Here is a 14,351-nt window from a genome sequence, read left to right as displayed (position 1 = left end):
TCCATTTGTTCCCTCTGAAATTGCTTTTCAAATCAGTTGTTTTTAATCTTAGTTAATAACATTTCCATTTGAACTCCATGAATGTGAACACTCCTCTCAATCCCCAACCAGACACCCGTGTTTTAACATCACTGAAATCTCTGAATACACTTAGAGCACACAAATACAAAATTCAGAGTTCTGCACTTTGGAAAAATCTTCACTCAGAGGCACAAACACTGAAATAAAACCAGGAGGGAAAGGCAGGCTTGGCACAGTCTGTAATTACTTTTCTAAACTGTTGAATCAGACTCCCCAGTGCTGCATGCAGCAGGGATAATTATAAAAGGAACCTCTCCCATTTAAAGTTGAATTATTTACAAATGGATCTTCAGGTAAAACACAATTCCAGTCACGGATCACATCATGGAAAAGTTGTTTCAGGAATCACACCTAAGTTATTTAATATGGCAAGAAATTCACAGAAGGACTATTTGAATCCCTTTATTTTCTTCAGCCACACTGCACTGGGATGAATAACTGCATGTGCTAAATAAAAATCTGATTAAGTGAAGAGAAAAATTATCTTGCTTAGAAACCCAGCAAGAAAAAAATCCAAAATGAAAATGCAGGTGGAATTTCTATTCATCTTCTTGTCATTCACAGCATCAAATGCTTATTTGTTAAAAAAAGTTAGAAAAACTGAAATGACTTAAATTGTTTGACAGAATTTGATTCTTTGTTTTGACTATTAATTTAATTATTACAAATTCATATTATGAATGGTATTTTTCTTGTCACTGGCCTCCTACATGAATCTCCAAGCAGGATCTATCACACTCACATCCTCTGAAGAAAGTCTCATCCACAACTCCTGGTAAATAACTTTGTTTATGACAGGAATGAGAAATTCTGCCTCGAATATTGTAATTGCTGCATCCCAACACTCCACTGAGACATCTCAGATTTTCCCAAACACTCAGAGAGATGTTCAGCCTGAAATTCTGTAACTTTGCCATCTCAGGATGTGCCATCACCAACACATCTCCAGGCAGCTGAGGAAATCAAAGAAACACTCACTGCAGACTCGGTGTCACTTTTACACCCTCCAAAATGATTCTCCAATCCAATAAAAAACATGGGAGTGTAAAGAGCCTTAACATATTCAAAGATAAGCAGAAACAAAGTGGATCCCTTGATCCAAGGGGAGATGACTTTTGAAATAAAAGCACAGAACTTATCAGGTCATCTGTTCATTATGGAAAAACACAAATGCCCAGGGGGAGGCAGCCCCTGGCTCCAGCCTTATCTCTGCTTCCAGTGCTGATAAAACAGGGAGGAATCAACCTGGAGGAACCTACCTGTAATCAACCAGCCAAGGTGCCCAGGACCCTGCAATAATTCACTTTCAAATATTCCATAGGCTCCTCCCATTTCTGCCAACACAATGAAACATTAGTACTTTTTTTTTTTTTTTACATTTCTGCATAGTCAGACAATGCAAAAATGTAAAGACAAGACAAACCTTTTCTTCTCTGAGAAATTCAGGTGATAAGCTGCAGAGAGAACAATGTTCAATATTATCTACTTGGCTCTTTTTCCTCACCAAACCATCTCTGAGTGATGCTAATCATGGCTCTAAGTAAACACACAGGCAGCAAAACAAAAATACAACTGAGCAATCATTTCTGTAACCTGGAAAGCAGAGCTGTCAAATGTAACAGGAAAAAAACAGTGGTAAAGGTGCAATTCATAAATTGGTTTGATTTATGAACCAAAGTGGGGCCAACGTGACAGAATTCAGCTCTGGTGGGGTGACAAGGCACAGAACAATTACAGGGCGATATTGAAAGATTTTCTGATGTGAATGGAGCTCAGGAAATAATAATGAGCTTTGTTTAATAGCAGAACTGATAAAAGTGATTAGCAGCAGCGAGTCTCTGAACCTGGCACACAGGACAAGGTGCAGGGGAAGATGGAAGGAATCAGAAACAATTTTCCACTTAGTCAGGAGTTGTCTCCCTTAAGCTGCTTTCCAGCAGCCTTGTCAGAAACTTAAAATAAATCCATCCAGAGGAGATGTTAAATATCTGCTTGTGAAATTCTGTCACTGACTCCATTCAGATGGCAAATCCTGCAAAAAACTGACTTTGTGCAAAGAGAGGAGAAATCTTCATTGCAGCCACCTACCAAACATGCTGAGCAGCTGTGAATGGATCTAAACATCAATGTTCTCCTTTTTCTCTCCTCTGAGAACCCCAAACCCACCAGTTCTGCTGCAGCAAGAAAGGAGAGACCTCACAGGAATATCTGAGCTTCTGGAAATGCACAAAATGCCCTGGACTTGGCACCACACCCCAAATGCTCCCAGTATTTCCACACAGAGATGGGATTTGAGCACACTAAAAAACTGGGATTTTTTTTTTTTTTTAAAGGGATTTTTCTCAGTCTTTGCTGCATTTTTGTGAACTTCTTGCATCTTCAGCAGACTTGTTACTTTAAAGTTTTGAACAAAATGAAAGATGGATATACAAAAACAAGCTAGACAGACATTATATTAGAGTCCCCTCCAGATTTAACTTAAAGAATCCATAGTCTCTATTCTCTACAGAAATTAAGGGACATAATAAGGGACTTCAGAGTGAAAACAAATGTAAATATTCCTCTAAATGTTAAAAATGTAACTTAAAACTATTAACAAAATTAATACTCTGCCCTTCAGAAAACCCCACATCTGGAGCTAAAATAATAAATATACCAACTTTACTGCTGCTGTTTTTCTAAAACTGAATAAATAATTCTTTTCAGACAGAAAAAAACACCCCCATAACTGAGTTTATGGCTGCTCAGTGTAACCACTCCCTTCAGGAAAGCTGTCTGGGCACCCCTGGGAAATCTGATTATTGATGCTTTCAGTCCTCTTCTTGCTTACATTCACCACACCCACTGATGCTTTTGCTCTGCAAGAAATGCATGAAAAGAGACTTTAAACCTAAAGCAGAGGATGGGAATGCTCAGACCACCAGTGCCAAAGGATATGCTCATCTTCTCCACAAACTTGTCGTGCTCGTCCTGGCTCTTGGGGAAGTTCTCAATGTCCTTCTCCAGGCGCTGGATCTGCTGGTTCATGGAATCCAGGTTGCTCTTCAGAGTCTGGGCTGAAACTAAGGGCAAAAAAAAAAAAAGAGTTTATAAAGTGACTCCAGGAAGGGTCTCAGGAGAGGAAAAAACAATGGCAGTATAAATAATCTGAAAGAGAATGGTTCCATTAAGGAGATTCATATTTTTCTGAATTACAGCTCGTAAAAAAATCCTTCCCTTCATAAAAATAAATGGAAAATATCTACTGTAATATACCAGATCATCATATTTAACATTGAAATGTCACCACTTAATTCTACCATTAGTTCAAATTATTCCATTTCTATTTAAATTTATGGTAAAATTTCCAATATTTCTAATATTATTATTTCTAATATTCTTTTAAATCTAATTCAAAGATTAAAAACTAACTAGAGTTCAAAGAGATTTCATCTTCTTAATGCATGTACTTGGTTAAATGAATGATCTTATTAAGGCACATTTCTGTTACAGGAATGATTTAAAGAATAGACATGGGGGAAAAAAATTAAATATTTTTTCTTATATTGAAGTTACTCTGATTTCTGGAGCCCAGAGCTGTGTTAATAGCAAAGGTAGGTCTGAATAATAAAAGCTGCTGATAATCAAAAGGAAGGAAAGGACTCAGAGTACAGCACACTAATTAAAAAAAAAAAAGAAAAAAAAAAGAGGGGACTGTAAAGAACTCCTGCTTGCTGCGTGAGAAGCCATCCTAATGAAAAGCTCTGTGCTGCCAATTTGGATTAAACAGCCCCTGACTGATGCATCCTGTGAGCAAGAAACGGCAGCAGCATCGTGGGGTGGAGCAACCCCACCTGAGCCAGGAACCCCAGAGCTGGGTGAAAAGTGACAGAGCTGTGCAGAGACAGCCCTGCTCCAGCTGGGAATTAAAGCACCCTGAACTGGAAATATTGAAATATTGAAATATTGAAATGTATCATAAGCCACGAGGCCCATTTGTCAGGCTGGTTTTGATCCCAAGGAACAACAGGCCAAGCTCTTGCTCTCCACTCAAAGCTCCTTTGCAACCCAAGGCTCTCTCCCATTCTTTGGCTCCTCTCGCACAGCTCAGACCTCAGTGCCCTTAGGGAAAAGCAGAGAATCCCAACACCCCTTTGCCCAGTGCAGCCAAGAAAATCGAATTACTCCTTTTTTTAAAGGAATTTTTATTATCTTTTGCTGAAAGCAGCTTGCCCAAAAGTTCCACTAAGTACTTTCTAAAGAACCATTTATTTTGCTATTTTCTTGCTATTAAAAACAAACTGCTGTGGCTACATGAGATTAAAGAGCAGAAGGAAATTGAGTCACGACGGCCTGAAAAACAGCACATAGGAAATAAAAATCTGGTAAATAAGGGAGCTGTTCCCAGAGGAGAATCAATTTTCTATTCTTTCCAAGTGAGGACTCCCATCAGCTGTAACACTGAGTTCACCAGCATTTTCAAATACATATGGCACCAACAGAGCTGGCTTTATAGCAGCCATTATCTTGATTTTATTTTCAATTTTATCCATTTTATACTGGGTACCAAAGGAACTACTAATCATGTAATCCTAGAATTATAGTGGAAGTTTTTTAAGCTTAATTCATCTGGGGTGGGAATCTATACTGACCACAGAATCCTTGTAGCTTTTAAATTCACATTGGAGAGTTAACCTTGAAATCAACCACTAAAACACTCTGAATAACACAAATTATCAAAGCTTTTATGTTCTGCTTGCATTAGTTTAATCGTTTGATATTATGATCAAAGCACCCATTTTTGCTTGACCTGAAGAACTTGAATTACTGTAATATTTTTATGGGCTGTTGTGGAGTTGCAGAGGGGGACAAACAGCACAGGAGGAAAATGCTGGAAGTGAAAAATAAATGAGGAGGATGCAAATGGTCATTCTGTTCATGGAACAGCATCTGGTAAGGAAATAGCAACATAACAGAGAGTTTAACTGCTTGCAGCAATTTGAAAATATTTAAATGCACAGCCATGTAGCAAGAGTAAAAGTTTATTTTTGTCTGGAATTCAAAAGTGCCGAGAAATTCAGCAAGCAATGACAAATAACCGTTGAACTTTGTGATGAAGATGGATGGAAAGTGTTTTCACTTCTGTAAAATGAAGTTCAGAAAGGCCCAGATCAGGAACACGCTGGCTTTGAAAGCAGGGAGAACTCCATCCAAGCAAGGAGGCTGCAGCCTAAAGCTGTGTTCCCATAATTAACTTCTGTACTCACACTCAATTAACAAAAAATGTTCTAGAATATGCAATTCTGTTCACTTCCCCCCCCGCCATGTCCAGGCAAATGTACAAACTTCTGTTGAAGTAATTTATGCAGTTGTTGTTCTGCAAGACAAATTTCAAAAGATGACAGAACAGAGAACATACATATATATATAGACTATAATAAAATATCTGCATTTCCTCCCATAAACCCTTTTATTAGAGATTTACTACTTCAGTAATGTGCAGAGGAATCAACATGAATACCTTCTACTTTCAGGGAAATTCATGGAAATTTCTTCAAACTCTCGCAAGGTTTTAATTTATGAGAGCATAAATTCCACTTGCAGCACAAAGCCATTTCCTTGAAACCATTTCAGACTGCACACCCTGAACAGAATTCCCCTGCTCTCCTCAAACACAGAGGCTCGTTCACCTTCCATGTGCCCACCACTCCACAGGAAAATCGGGCATTTCACAGAACTGGTCTCAAAATTGGGCATGAGAGGCAGTTTTGGCCATCAGCAGCAAGGGCTCTTACTGACAAAGCCTCTCTGAGCAGCCATTCCAACATGATCCCACTTCACGCTGCAGCAAGAGGGAACAACCAACTAAATCCAACACACAAATAACTGATGCCAAGGTAGGAACAGAAGGCAAGTACAGAAAACAAGGAAAACACAAAGAAAAAAATGCCCAAGGGTGAGCAGACCCCAAAAAAGGGAAGCAACCTAAAGGATGCCTGGCCACTGATTTCCTTCTATTAGCAAGGATAAAAGGTTGGTTGTTTTCATTTCCAAATGAAAAGAAATCAGCAGTAAAAACCACCTCACCCACCCTCACAGGACAGTCAGGACTCCCACCCATGGTGGAAAGAAATCCAAGAAATGGGAAAGTGGGAGAATTCCAAAGTCAAACTAATTTGCTGACACGGGGAACAGTGAGGACAGAGGAGAAATGAGCTCTGGAAGGAATTATGTGGATTCTTGGACAGCAGGTTCAGCAAGAAGTCAAAGGTAAGAGGCAGGGATGGAATTTCTAAAGTCTGAATACGTGCAGATGGGGGCGAAACAGCCTGGAGGAACTAAAGTGTTCTCCCCAAACAGCCTGTCTAAAAACCCACATCAACCCCAAAAATCTATTTATGGAACAATCTTCATGGCCAAAGAGAGGGAAAAAAGCAGCAGAATTTCTCAGTTTGTGGCAAATTGTGTCAGTCTGGCTCTCAGTTTGGCCCTAAGAAAAGGCTGGCTTGCAGACAAAACCTGCAGCTCCAGGGTAGGAAGAAATGCAGGACCTTGAATGTGTGCACCTCAAACATTGGAGATAAAAGGATTTATGAGACAAAGAAAAAAGCCAATAGAGAAGTTAAACTTGTGTTTCAGCTCCCTGCAGGGTCACTGTAACACACACAGCAAACAGGAACAGGGAATGTGTGATAATGCATTGTCCAGTGATTCCTGTCAGGGCCAGAGCAACACAAACACTCAGATCCATCAACATTGTCTCTGCACAAACACTGAATGCAACTCCCTTAATCATGCATCATTAAACCTTGGACTGATTAAGAGATTACTCTGCATATTATTATTTAATTATAGTAGAAAATCAGAGATGGCACAATATTATTCTGACATGGAAGGCAATAATTTCCTTCACCTTATTATTTTCCTTATATTAATTGCTCCTCTGAAAAAACCCCTCCAACCAATCCTATCCACTGATTTTGGAGAAAGCAGTGCACAGTCTGCACGCTAAGGAAGGCTTAGTGAGTGTCTGCTGGAGCAGTTCAGTCCCAGAAAATGCTCCCAGCAGTTAATCCCATGCTGATGGGGAGCACGAGCTGCTCCCCGCAGCCAAGCTAAGCATTTTGTATTTACATTAATACAACAACAGGAGCAAAGGTCACACTAATCCCTTCTAAAATAAGATGGCATCAGACTGAGAGTCCTCCCCACAACAAGAGGTGAAATGATACATTTTGATTAGGTGCAGTGCCTCTTGCATGAGACATTTCAATAGTCTCTGATGGCGATGCAGGGCTGGGATGGCCATGTCCACAGCTGGAAAACACTCTGAAGGGAAAGCCAACATCAATTACTTCAGTAAGCAAAAGCAGGTCTGCACCAAGCACATTAACTGGTGGATTTTTAAGTCTAGACAGCATTTGCACCATAACTACATTGTAAGCATACTAATGACTATTTATTTCTTAGTGCCCGAGGGCAGATGGAAGGAGCCTTTCACAAAGGACTTAGAGGCAGTTTGGAGGGAAATGGGTGAGCAAGTTCCTAATCTGCAGGAATCACAAGCATTGATTACTCAATTCATAGCAAGCAAACTTCTGTCTGTTAGGACAACAAATGTTCAAACACCTCAGGGTCAAAGGGGAAGAACAGCTCCCACCTCACCCAGCTAGAGGAGCTGCCATCCTCCCCTTCCAAAAACTGGGAAAGCTTTCTGACACAGAGCCCTGGTGCTTAACAACCAACCCACCATGCAGAACAGAGCTGCTCCCTGACAGAACCTTCCCTGCACTTCTGCAGCTTCAGGAGCAGGAGCAGCTCTGCCCAAATGGCAGGAGCAGCTTCTCCCCAACCTTCCACCTTTACCTCACTAACCCAACAGCAAACAATGTTGTAGAACTTAAGTTCTTCAGTTGAACTGCTTTTTCATATCACAACTACAAATCATTTAGAAATCAGATGTCCCGATTTTAGAAGAATAACCAGGAGCCCTGGAGCTGCTGGGTGAGAAGAGCTGTGCAATCAGCAGTGAGGGATATCACCTCGAGAGCGCTCCAGAAACTCACCCCACTTGGATGTTGGCTCAATTACAGATGTCTTTCAAGATCTCAGAAGTTGAGTTTATTTTTAAAAGAGAGCTTATAATGACAAAATCAGTATGTATTGAACGAGCGTGCTGAAGCAGGGCTGCTGGCAGGGGTGCAAGACAAACTGCAAATGAGGCAGAGGAGACAAGGCAACACAAAGTGAGGGAGCAGAGCTGCTGTCTCACAACCTGCTGCTGACAGAAGAACTCACAGAGATTTTGGGCAAACCCATCCTGGCCTTCCTAACTGCCTGAGCCACTTCCAGAGGGGCCAGAGCTTCCTCACGGGCACCAAAGGGCAAATCCCACCACGGACAAGCAGGAGAAGAAAGAACAAAAGTGCCATTTTGCAGCTTTTGCCTCTCTCTGGAGGCTTGCATTAAGGAATTCTAAATGGATTACACAACTTAAGACATTTAAAGCAATCTCCACTTCTGAATTGGTTTAACTACAGCCAGAAATTCTTAAATGCTTTAATTTCTTTAATAAGCAACAGCCCATGAGAGTCATTTGGACTGTTCTTTCATTTTGCCCTTGATACTTGCACTTGAGGGAGAGGAGCAGAGCCTTAAAATGCAAGCCGTACAGAAAGCTGCTTAATGGAGATTCCAAATTATAACTCCAAAATGCAGCTCCAGAACAACCACAGCTCTCTGCAGCATTTATTACACACAGACTGCAACTAAAAAATCCTCAAAGCCTCCCCAGGCTGGGAGAGCTCACTGAGCCATTGTGCAGAGTGCGAGGCAATCCAGGATCCCAGCCAGGCTCCAAAAGGATCCCTCAGAGAAATTCCTGCTCGGAACTGCAGCACAAGGAGCACCTGTGAGGTTCCTGCCTTCCACCACTCCTGGGCCACATTGGGCAAAATCTGCTTCAGCAATTCCAAATGCGCTTTAAAGGTGGAAATGCTGCAGTTTAAACTGGGCTTTAAAGGTGGAAATGCTGCAGAAACTCGGGGTTTTTTCTGCTGCACCAAACTATAAAACTTTTGTCTGACAGAAAAACGGCTGCTGCTTATGAGCATGTTTTAAATTGCTGTACTCCAAAGTGACAGAGGCACAGGATGTTTTAAAATATTTCCCCCATTCTAAAATGATGCCATTAAATCACAGTGAAGTACCTGTATAAAACCTCAAAATTAATACTTTATTACAGTATTTGTAATAAAAAGTACACACACATTTGCATTCCCCAGTGTTTCGATTGCTAATGGCCTTTCCAGAGAGATGCCTGCACCATCAGAACCATATGCTTGCAAATTAATGAAATAAATTCCAATGTCCAAGTGAGTGACAAAACAGTGCTGTGATATTGGTATTTTTCAGTTCACTGCACAGACCTAACTCACCCCCACAAGGCACCCTTCACTTCATTTTACTTTCAACTTCACTTCCAAAGAACTATCAAGTGGCACACCTTGATGTCAGGCAAGGAACTCAGAGTGTTAAGTGCTCAAAAAACCCCTCATTATTGCTGAAAGAGACTAAAAAATACAGATATTCATAAAATGTCTATCCCCCTTTCCCAGTTAATCTCAATTTGCTGTGGCTCTGCACAGCCCAGGGGGTGCCACTGCTGGCAGACCAAGCGGGAACAGCTACATCTCATTTTTATGTTATTTACAGGCAAAATGGTTAAATCACAAACTGGGATGTAAAACTGCTCCTCTTAGTATCTAAACTGAAGTTTCTGTTATAAAACACATGGCTAACTTATTGTAATCATCTTCATTTTGTGGGTCACCTATTTCACTTTTATGATTTCTGAGAGGCTTGACACTCAGGCGAGCCTTAACTTTAAAAATATATTTATTTTCCGAGTGATTAAAAGTATACTTTTAACCACACAGCTGTCTAGAAATATCTGACTTATAAGATAAACCAAGGTACTTCTTGTTTTTGTTTGGAAATTTGGCTGAAGCCCAAAAGGGGATGGGAATTTTTCAGGTCTTTAATAAAAAGCTGAGGTCATAAAGTGCTAAGAGCAAATACCATGAAAAGCAGCAAGAGGGATAACAAGTGACGTGAAGAAGGCAGGAATGTGCCAACAGGAATGGGCCTGGCTCCAAAGGACAGGAGAAAAGGGGAAAAAACAAAAGAAGGGAAAAAAATAAAATAAGGGAAAAAAATAAAAGGGGAAAAGAAAGGAAGGGGGGAAAAGAAAGGGGGGAAAGAAAGGTAAAAAAAAAGAAAGGGAAAAAAAAGAAAGGGGGAAAAAAGAAACGGGAAAAAAAAAGAAAGGGGAAAAAAAAAGAAAGGGGAAAAAAAGAAAAGAAAGGGGAAAAAAAGAAAAGAAAGGGGAAAAAAAGAAAAGAAAGGGGAAAAAAAGAAAAGAAAGGGGAAAAAAAGAAAAGAAAGGGGAAAAAAAAAGAAAGGGGAAAAAAAAGAAAGGGGAAAACGGAAATCACTGCCATCAAACAACGCACTGCATCACAGCCTTGTGAGTTTTGATTGGTTTTCCTTTCACAATCTGCTTCCAGGAAGAAGAAATGCTTTTCCAATGATCTCTTGATAGTTAATCACTTTGACCTTTGCTTGTATTTTCCAGAATAAAACTGTCTCCTAATTTATTTTTACTTTTCATAAAGCTGCAGGTTGATCTTCCATCTTTAAAAAGATCAACTATTTTATTGTACCTAATATCAGATTATTGAAGATTTTAGTACATGCATGGGGAGCTCATCTAATCCCATTGACCTTTTCATATTAAAATCCAGTTTTATGCTTTATCTGCTCTTTGTTAAAAAAGTAAAAAACCAAAATCAGCTGTTGTTCAGATGCTGGTCCTTTATTCTTATATGAAAATTAAGCTGAACAGGATTTTTTTCCTTGACATGGAAGTGAGAATATGCAGCCAAGACTGAAAAGAAGTTGCAGATGCCAAGGGCAGCATTTGGAAGGTTCTGCACAGCCCAGACCACGAGTCCTGACTAAAAACTACCACATCCACCTCCAGCAACGACACTCACCTGCTCAGCTCACATTTCCTTAGTTAAAATTCATGCACAGATAATATTTGCTGCTGGATTTCCTCCTATTTTATGAATAACTGATGCCAGCATCATCCTCATATCCAGCCAATTTGTTCCAAAGGAGGCATCCCACAGGAAAAACAAACCCAACTGTCCGTCCCCAAAACCACTGGGTTATAAAACACCAAACAATAAATATTTGCAAGTGCAAATCTCCTCCGTGCAAAGCACCTCAGACTCCTGCACAGGAAAAGCTCCAGTGTGGCAGAGCAGATGAACATTGCAATTACCCAACCCCTGCAGCACCACGGGGAGCAGTTGAAGCCACTTGCACAAATCCCATTTATTCTGCCAAAAATCTGCCTTGCTCCAGAAAGCAAAGAAGGGCTGAAAGAGAAGTTTTGGTCATTAAAAATGAACAGCAATTTATGCTCTGCTAGGAGTCAGTGCTGCTTATAGCAAATGCAGCTTTTATCTTACAGAATGAAACAAATTTAACTGCAATAAAATCTTTTTCATATGTATTCTGAGCATCAGAATTGTGAGAGGCTTTGCTCCCATTAATATGCTTTCTGTGTTTAGGATGCTACAGCTTAACTAAACTTTACTGACTCTTCCAGTTTAATTCCTCAAGTCAACTTACAGAACATCAGAGGCTTTGAATCAAACTGCAAAAATCTCAAAGCTGCAAGGTCAAGTGTCACCCACAGAAGAAAATTCATAAAAGATCATCAAAAGTGCCTGGTAAACCAGAAGACTTTACAAAGAAAGGAAGAAAAAGATGAAAAGTCACCTCGAGAAAAGAATTATCAAGTGGGAGAAAACATTTTTGGAATTTAGATAAGATGCCAAACTGCTACTTGCATAAATAACTTAATTAATATGTTAGCCCACAGAATCACAGAATGTCCTGAGCTGGGAAGGACTCACAAGGATCTCTGAGCCCTGCACAGACACCCCAAAAATCCCAGAGCAGGACTCAGGCCAATGAACCATCCTGCAGCAAAGCGAGGCAGGGACACATCTAACCAACAAAAATAAAACACAGATTGTATGCAGGAAAAAAACACGGAAAAGTGCATGCAAAGCTTGAGAAAGAGCAGAAAAAAAAAAAAAAAAAAAAAAGGCATGATGAAGACAGACAAAAAAAACATGTGAAGAAGTGGAAGTGAGAGGTGAAACCGTGGCAGAGCTGGGCTGATGGATGAACTGTCCCAGGTCCTTGGGGACACAGGGCTGCTCTCAGCAGGCACAGACTGAGAGCACTGATGGCCTAATTAATAAACACCCAACAGCTAATCACTGCATCAGGAGAGACAGTGACTGATAGCACTGCAGGAGGGGAGACAAAAACTGCCAGGAGAAAACCTGGACAGGGCTGGTGGAAATGTGCATCCAGCTCCTCCTCACCTCTGCTTTCCTTCATTTTCTTGTGCTCACCCAGGTATTTATATTTATATTTATATTTATATTTATATTTATATTTACATTTTCTGATTAAATTAATCAATTAAAAGTTTTGTGTTATCTTCATCTACTTCTGCCTCAGCAGAAAACTCAGCAGCAAAGCCTGTGCCACATGAGAACGTGGCCAACAGGTGAACTCAGCCACCACATCCCAGCCTGCACTGCTGACTGACCCAAAATAATCATTATTTGTGGCCTGTGCAGCACAACTGAACTGGATCTATTCATAGGCAGCCTGGGATTTTTCCAGAATATGCTATTTACTTGTATAAATAATAAATACGCATATTTATTATATATATTTTATAGTGTATATATATATTTTTCATGTATTAACATATAAATTTATTTGCATAAATAGCATAGCTGATTATTTGCTATTCTCTCTCAGGTGAGGAAATGAGGAACTCTGTGTGTGAAGGCTCCTTGCACACTCAGAGCTCACTCCTCAGAGGTTTGATGGGACACCCAACACCATCCCTGCACTGCTGGCAACTCCTGAGCTGTGGCTTTTCAAGTATCTCACTACAATTTATAATACAATTAATAATGAATTGAATAAATTTAATAATAAATTATTATACAATTTATAATACAATATATAATACAATTTATTAATTGTATTATTTTAATACCATTTAAAATTTTTAATACAATTTTAATACTTTTTAAAAATTGTATTATAAATTGTATTATTTTCACAGCCTACTACAGAAGAAAAGGAGTTGCTCCATGACTGTTTTTCCCTTTTTTCCCTCAGCTCAATAAACACCAGACAAGCACAATCCACGTGGATTATCGATGCTTACAGGTTACACAATCCCACAATCCCAAATGAAATGCTGGCAGTATTCCATGTCAAAGCCAACACCTGCTGCCTTTAGGTGCTTTGCCTGCTGCTCACCTTTGCTCGCACTCTCAACGTGCTGCAGCTCATCTGGGAATTTCAGGATGTCCCTGTAATTCTCCTCACAGATCTCTGCCAGGAAATGCAACAGGGTGGTTTTCTGGTCTGATGACTTTGTATCTCGAATCTAAAATGTAGATACAAGAGAAAACAAAAAAAAGTTCTTGAAATGTTTCAATAAAGTGAATAATAATATAATAAATATATAAATAAATATATTAATTTATATAATATATAAATAATAATATATAAATATATAATAATATATAAATAATATATATTTATATATAAATATATAAATATATTTATATATAAATAAAATATAAATATATATTTATAAACATATATAAATATATAAATAAATAATAAAGATAAAATGTTTCAATAAAGCGAATAATGCAGACTTCAACTCATTAGCAAAAAGTTACCTACATGGGTTGCCTGCAAATAAACAGATTTTAAAAAATGAAATTTCTTGAATTCTTCATAATTTAGGATTAGAAGGAATCTACCCTAAGATGTATTTTAAGAAATAATGATTAATTTTGATGAGAAGAAGATCTGAGATAAAGTTCTGAGATTTTAGCATTGCCAGTTCAGAATCCCTCAGATAAAAAATAGCTGTGTACAGAGATTAAACAGAACTGAAATTAGAGCATTCCTTCAATGCCATAAATGCCAAACCTCTACAGGAACCCCTGAAATTCTGCGTAGCTGGACACCGTGCTAACAGTCAGAATTTGCATTCTGACCAGTCAAAGTAAAGCAACTCCTTGCTGTAAATCCACTTTTCTTTCTTGGAGCAAAACCTAAACCATCCTGCGTCAGGCTAAAGACTTGGAGACCAACTCTATAGA

At 39.3% G+C, this 14,351-nt stretch overlaps 1 protein-coding gene across 4 annotated transcripts in view; it reads right to left on the bottom strand.

The window, feature by feature from the left end:
• Positions 1-14,351, bottom strand: part of DIAPH2 (diaphanous related formin 2) — a 166,994-nt gene that overhangs the window by 80,456 nt on the left and 72,187 nt on the right. For all 4 annotated transcript variants that reach the window (XM_063170841.1, XM_063170842.1, XM_063170843.1 and 1 more), the window contains 2 exons: positions 13,492-13,621; positions 3,020-3,143 (listed from right to left, as the gene is read on the bottom strand). In XM_063170841.1, coding sequence (XP_063026911.1) covers positions 3,020-3,143; positions 13,492-13,621 — 254 coding nt within the window. The remainder of the gene's footprint in view (positions 1-3,019; positions 3,144-13,491; positions 13,622-14,351) is intronic.

This window comes from Melospiza melodia, chromosome 16 (genome assembly GCF_035770615.1).
Source record: "Melospiza melodia melodia isolate bMelMel2 chromosome 16, bMelMel2.pri, whole genome shotgun sequence".
NCBI lineage: Eukaryota > Metazoa > Chordata > Aves > Passeriformes > Passerellidae > Melospiza > Melospiza melodia.
Note: the sequence above shows the minus strand (reverse complement) of the source record. Positions and strands in the feature narration are given on the sequence as shown.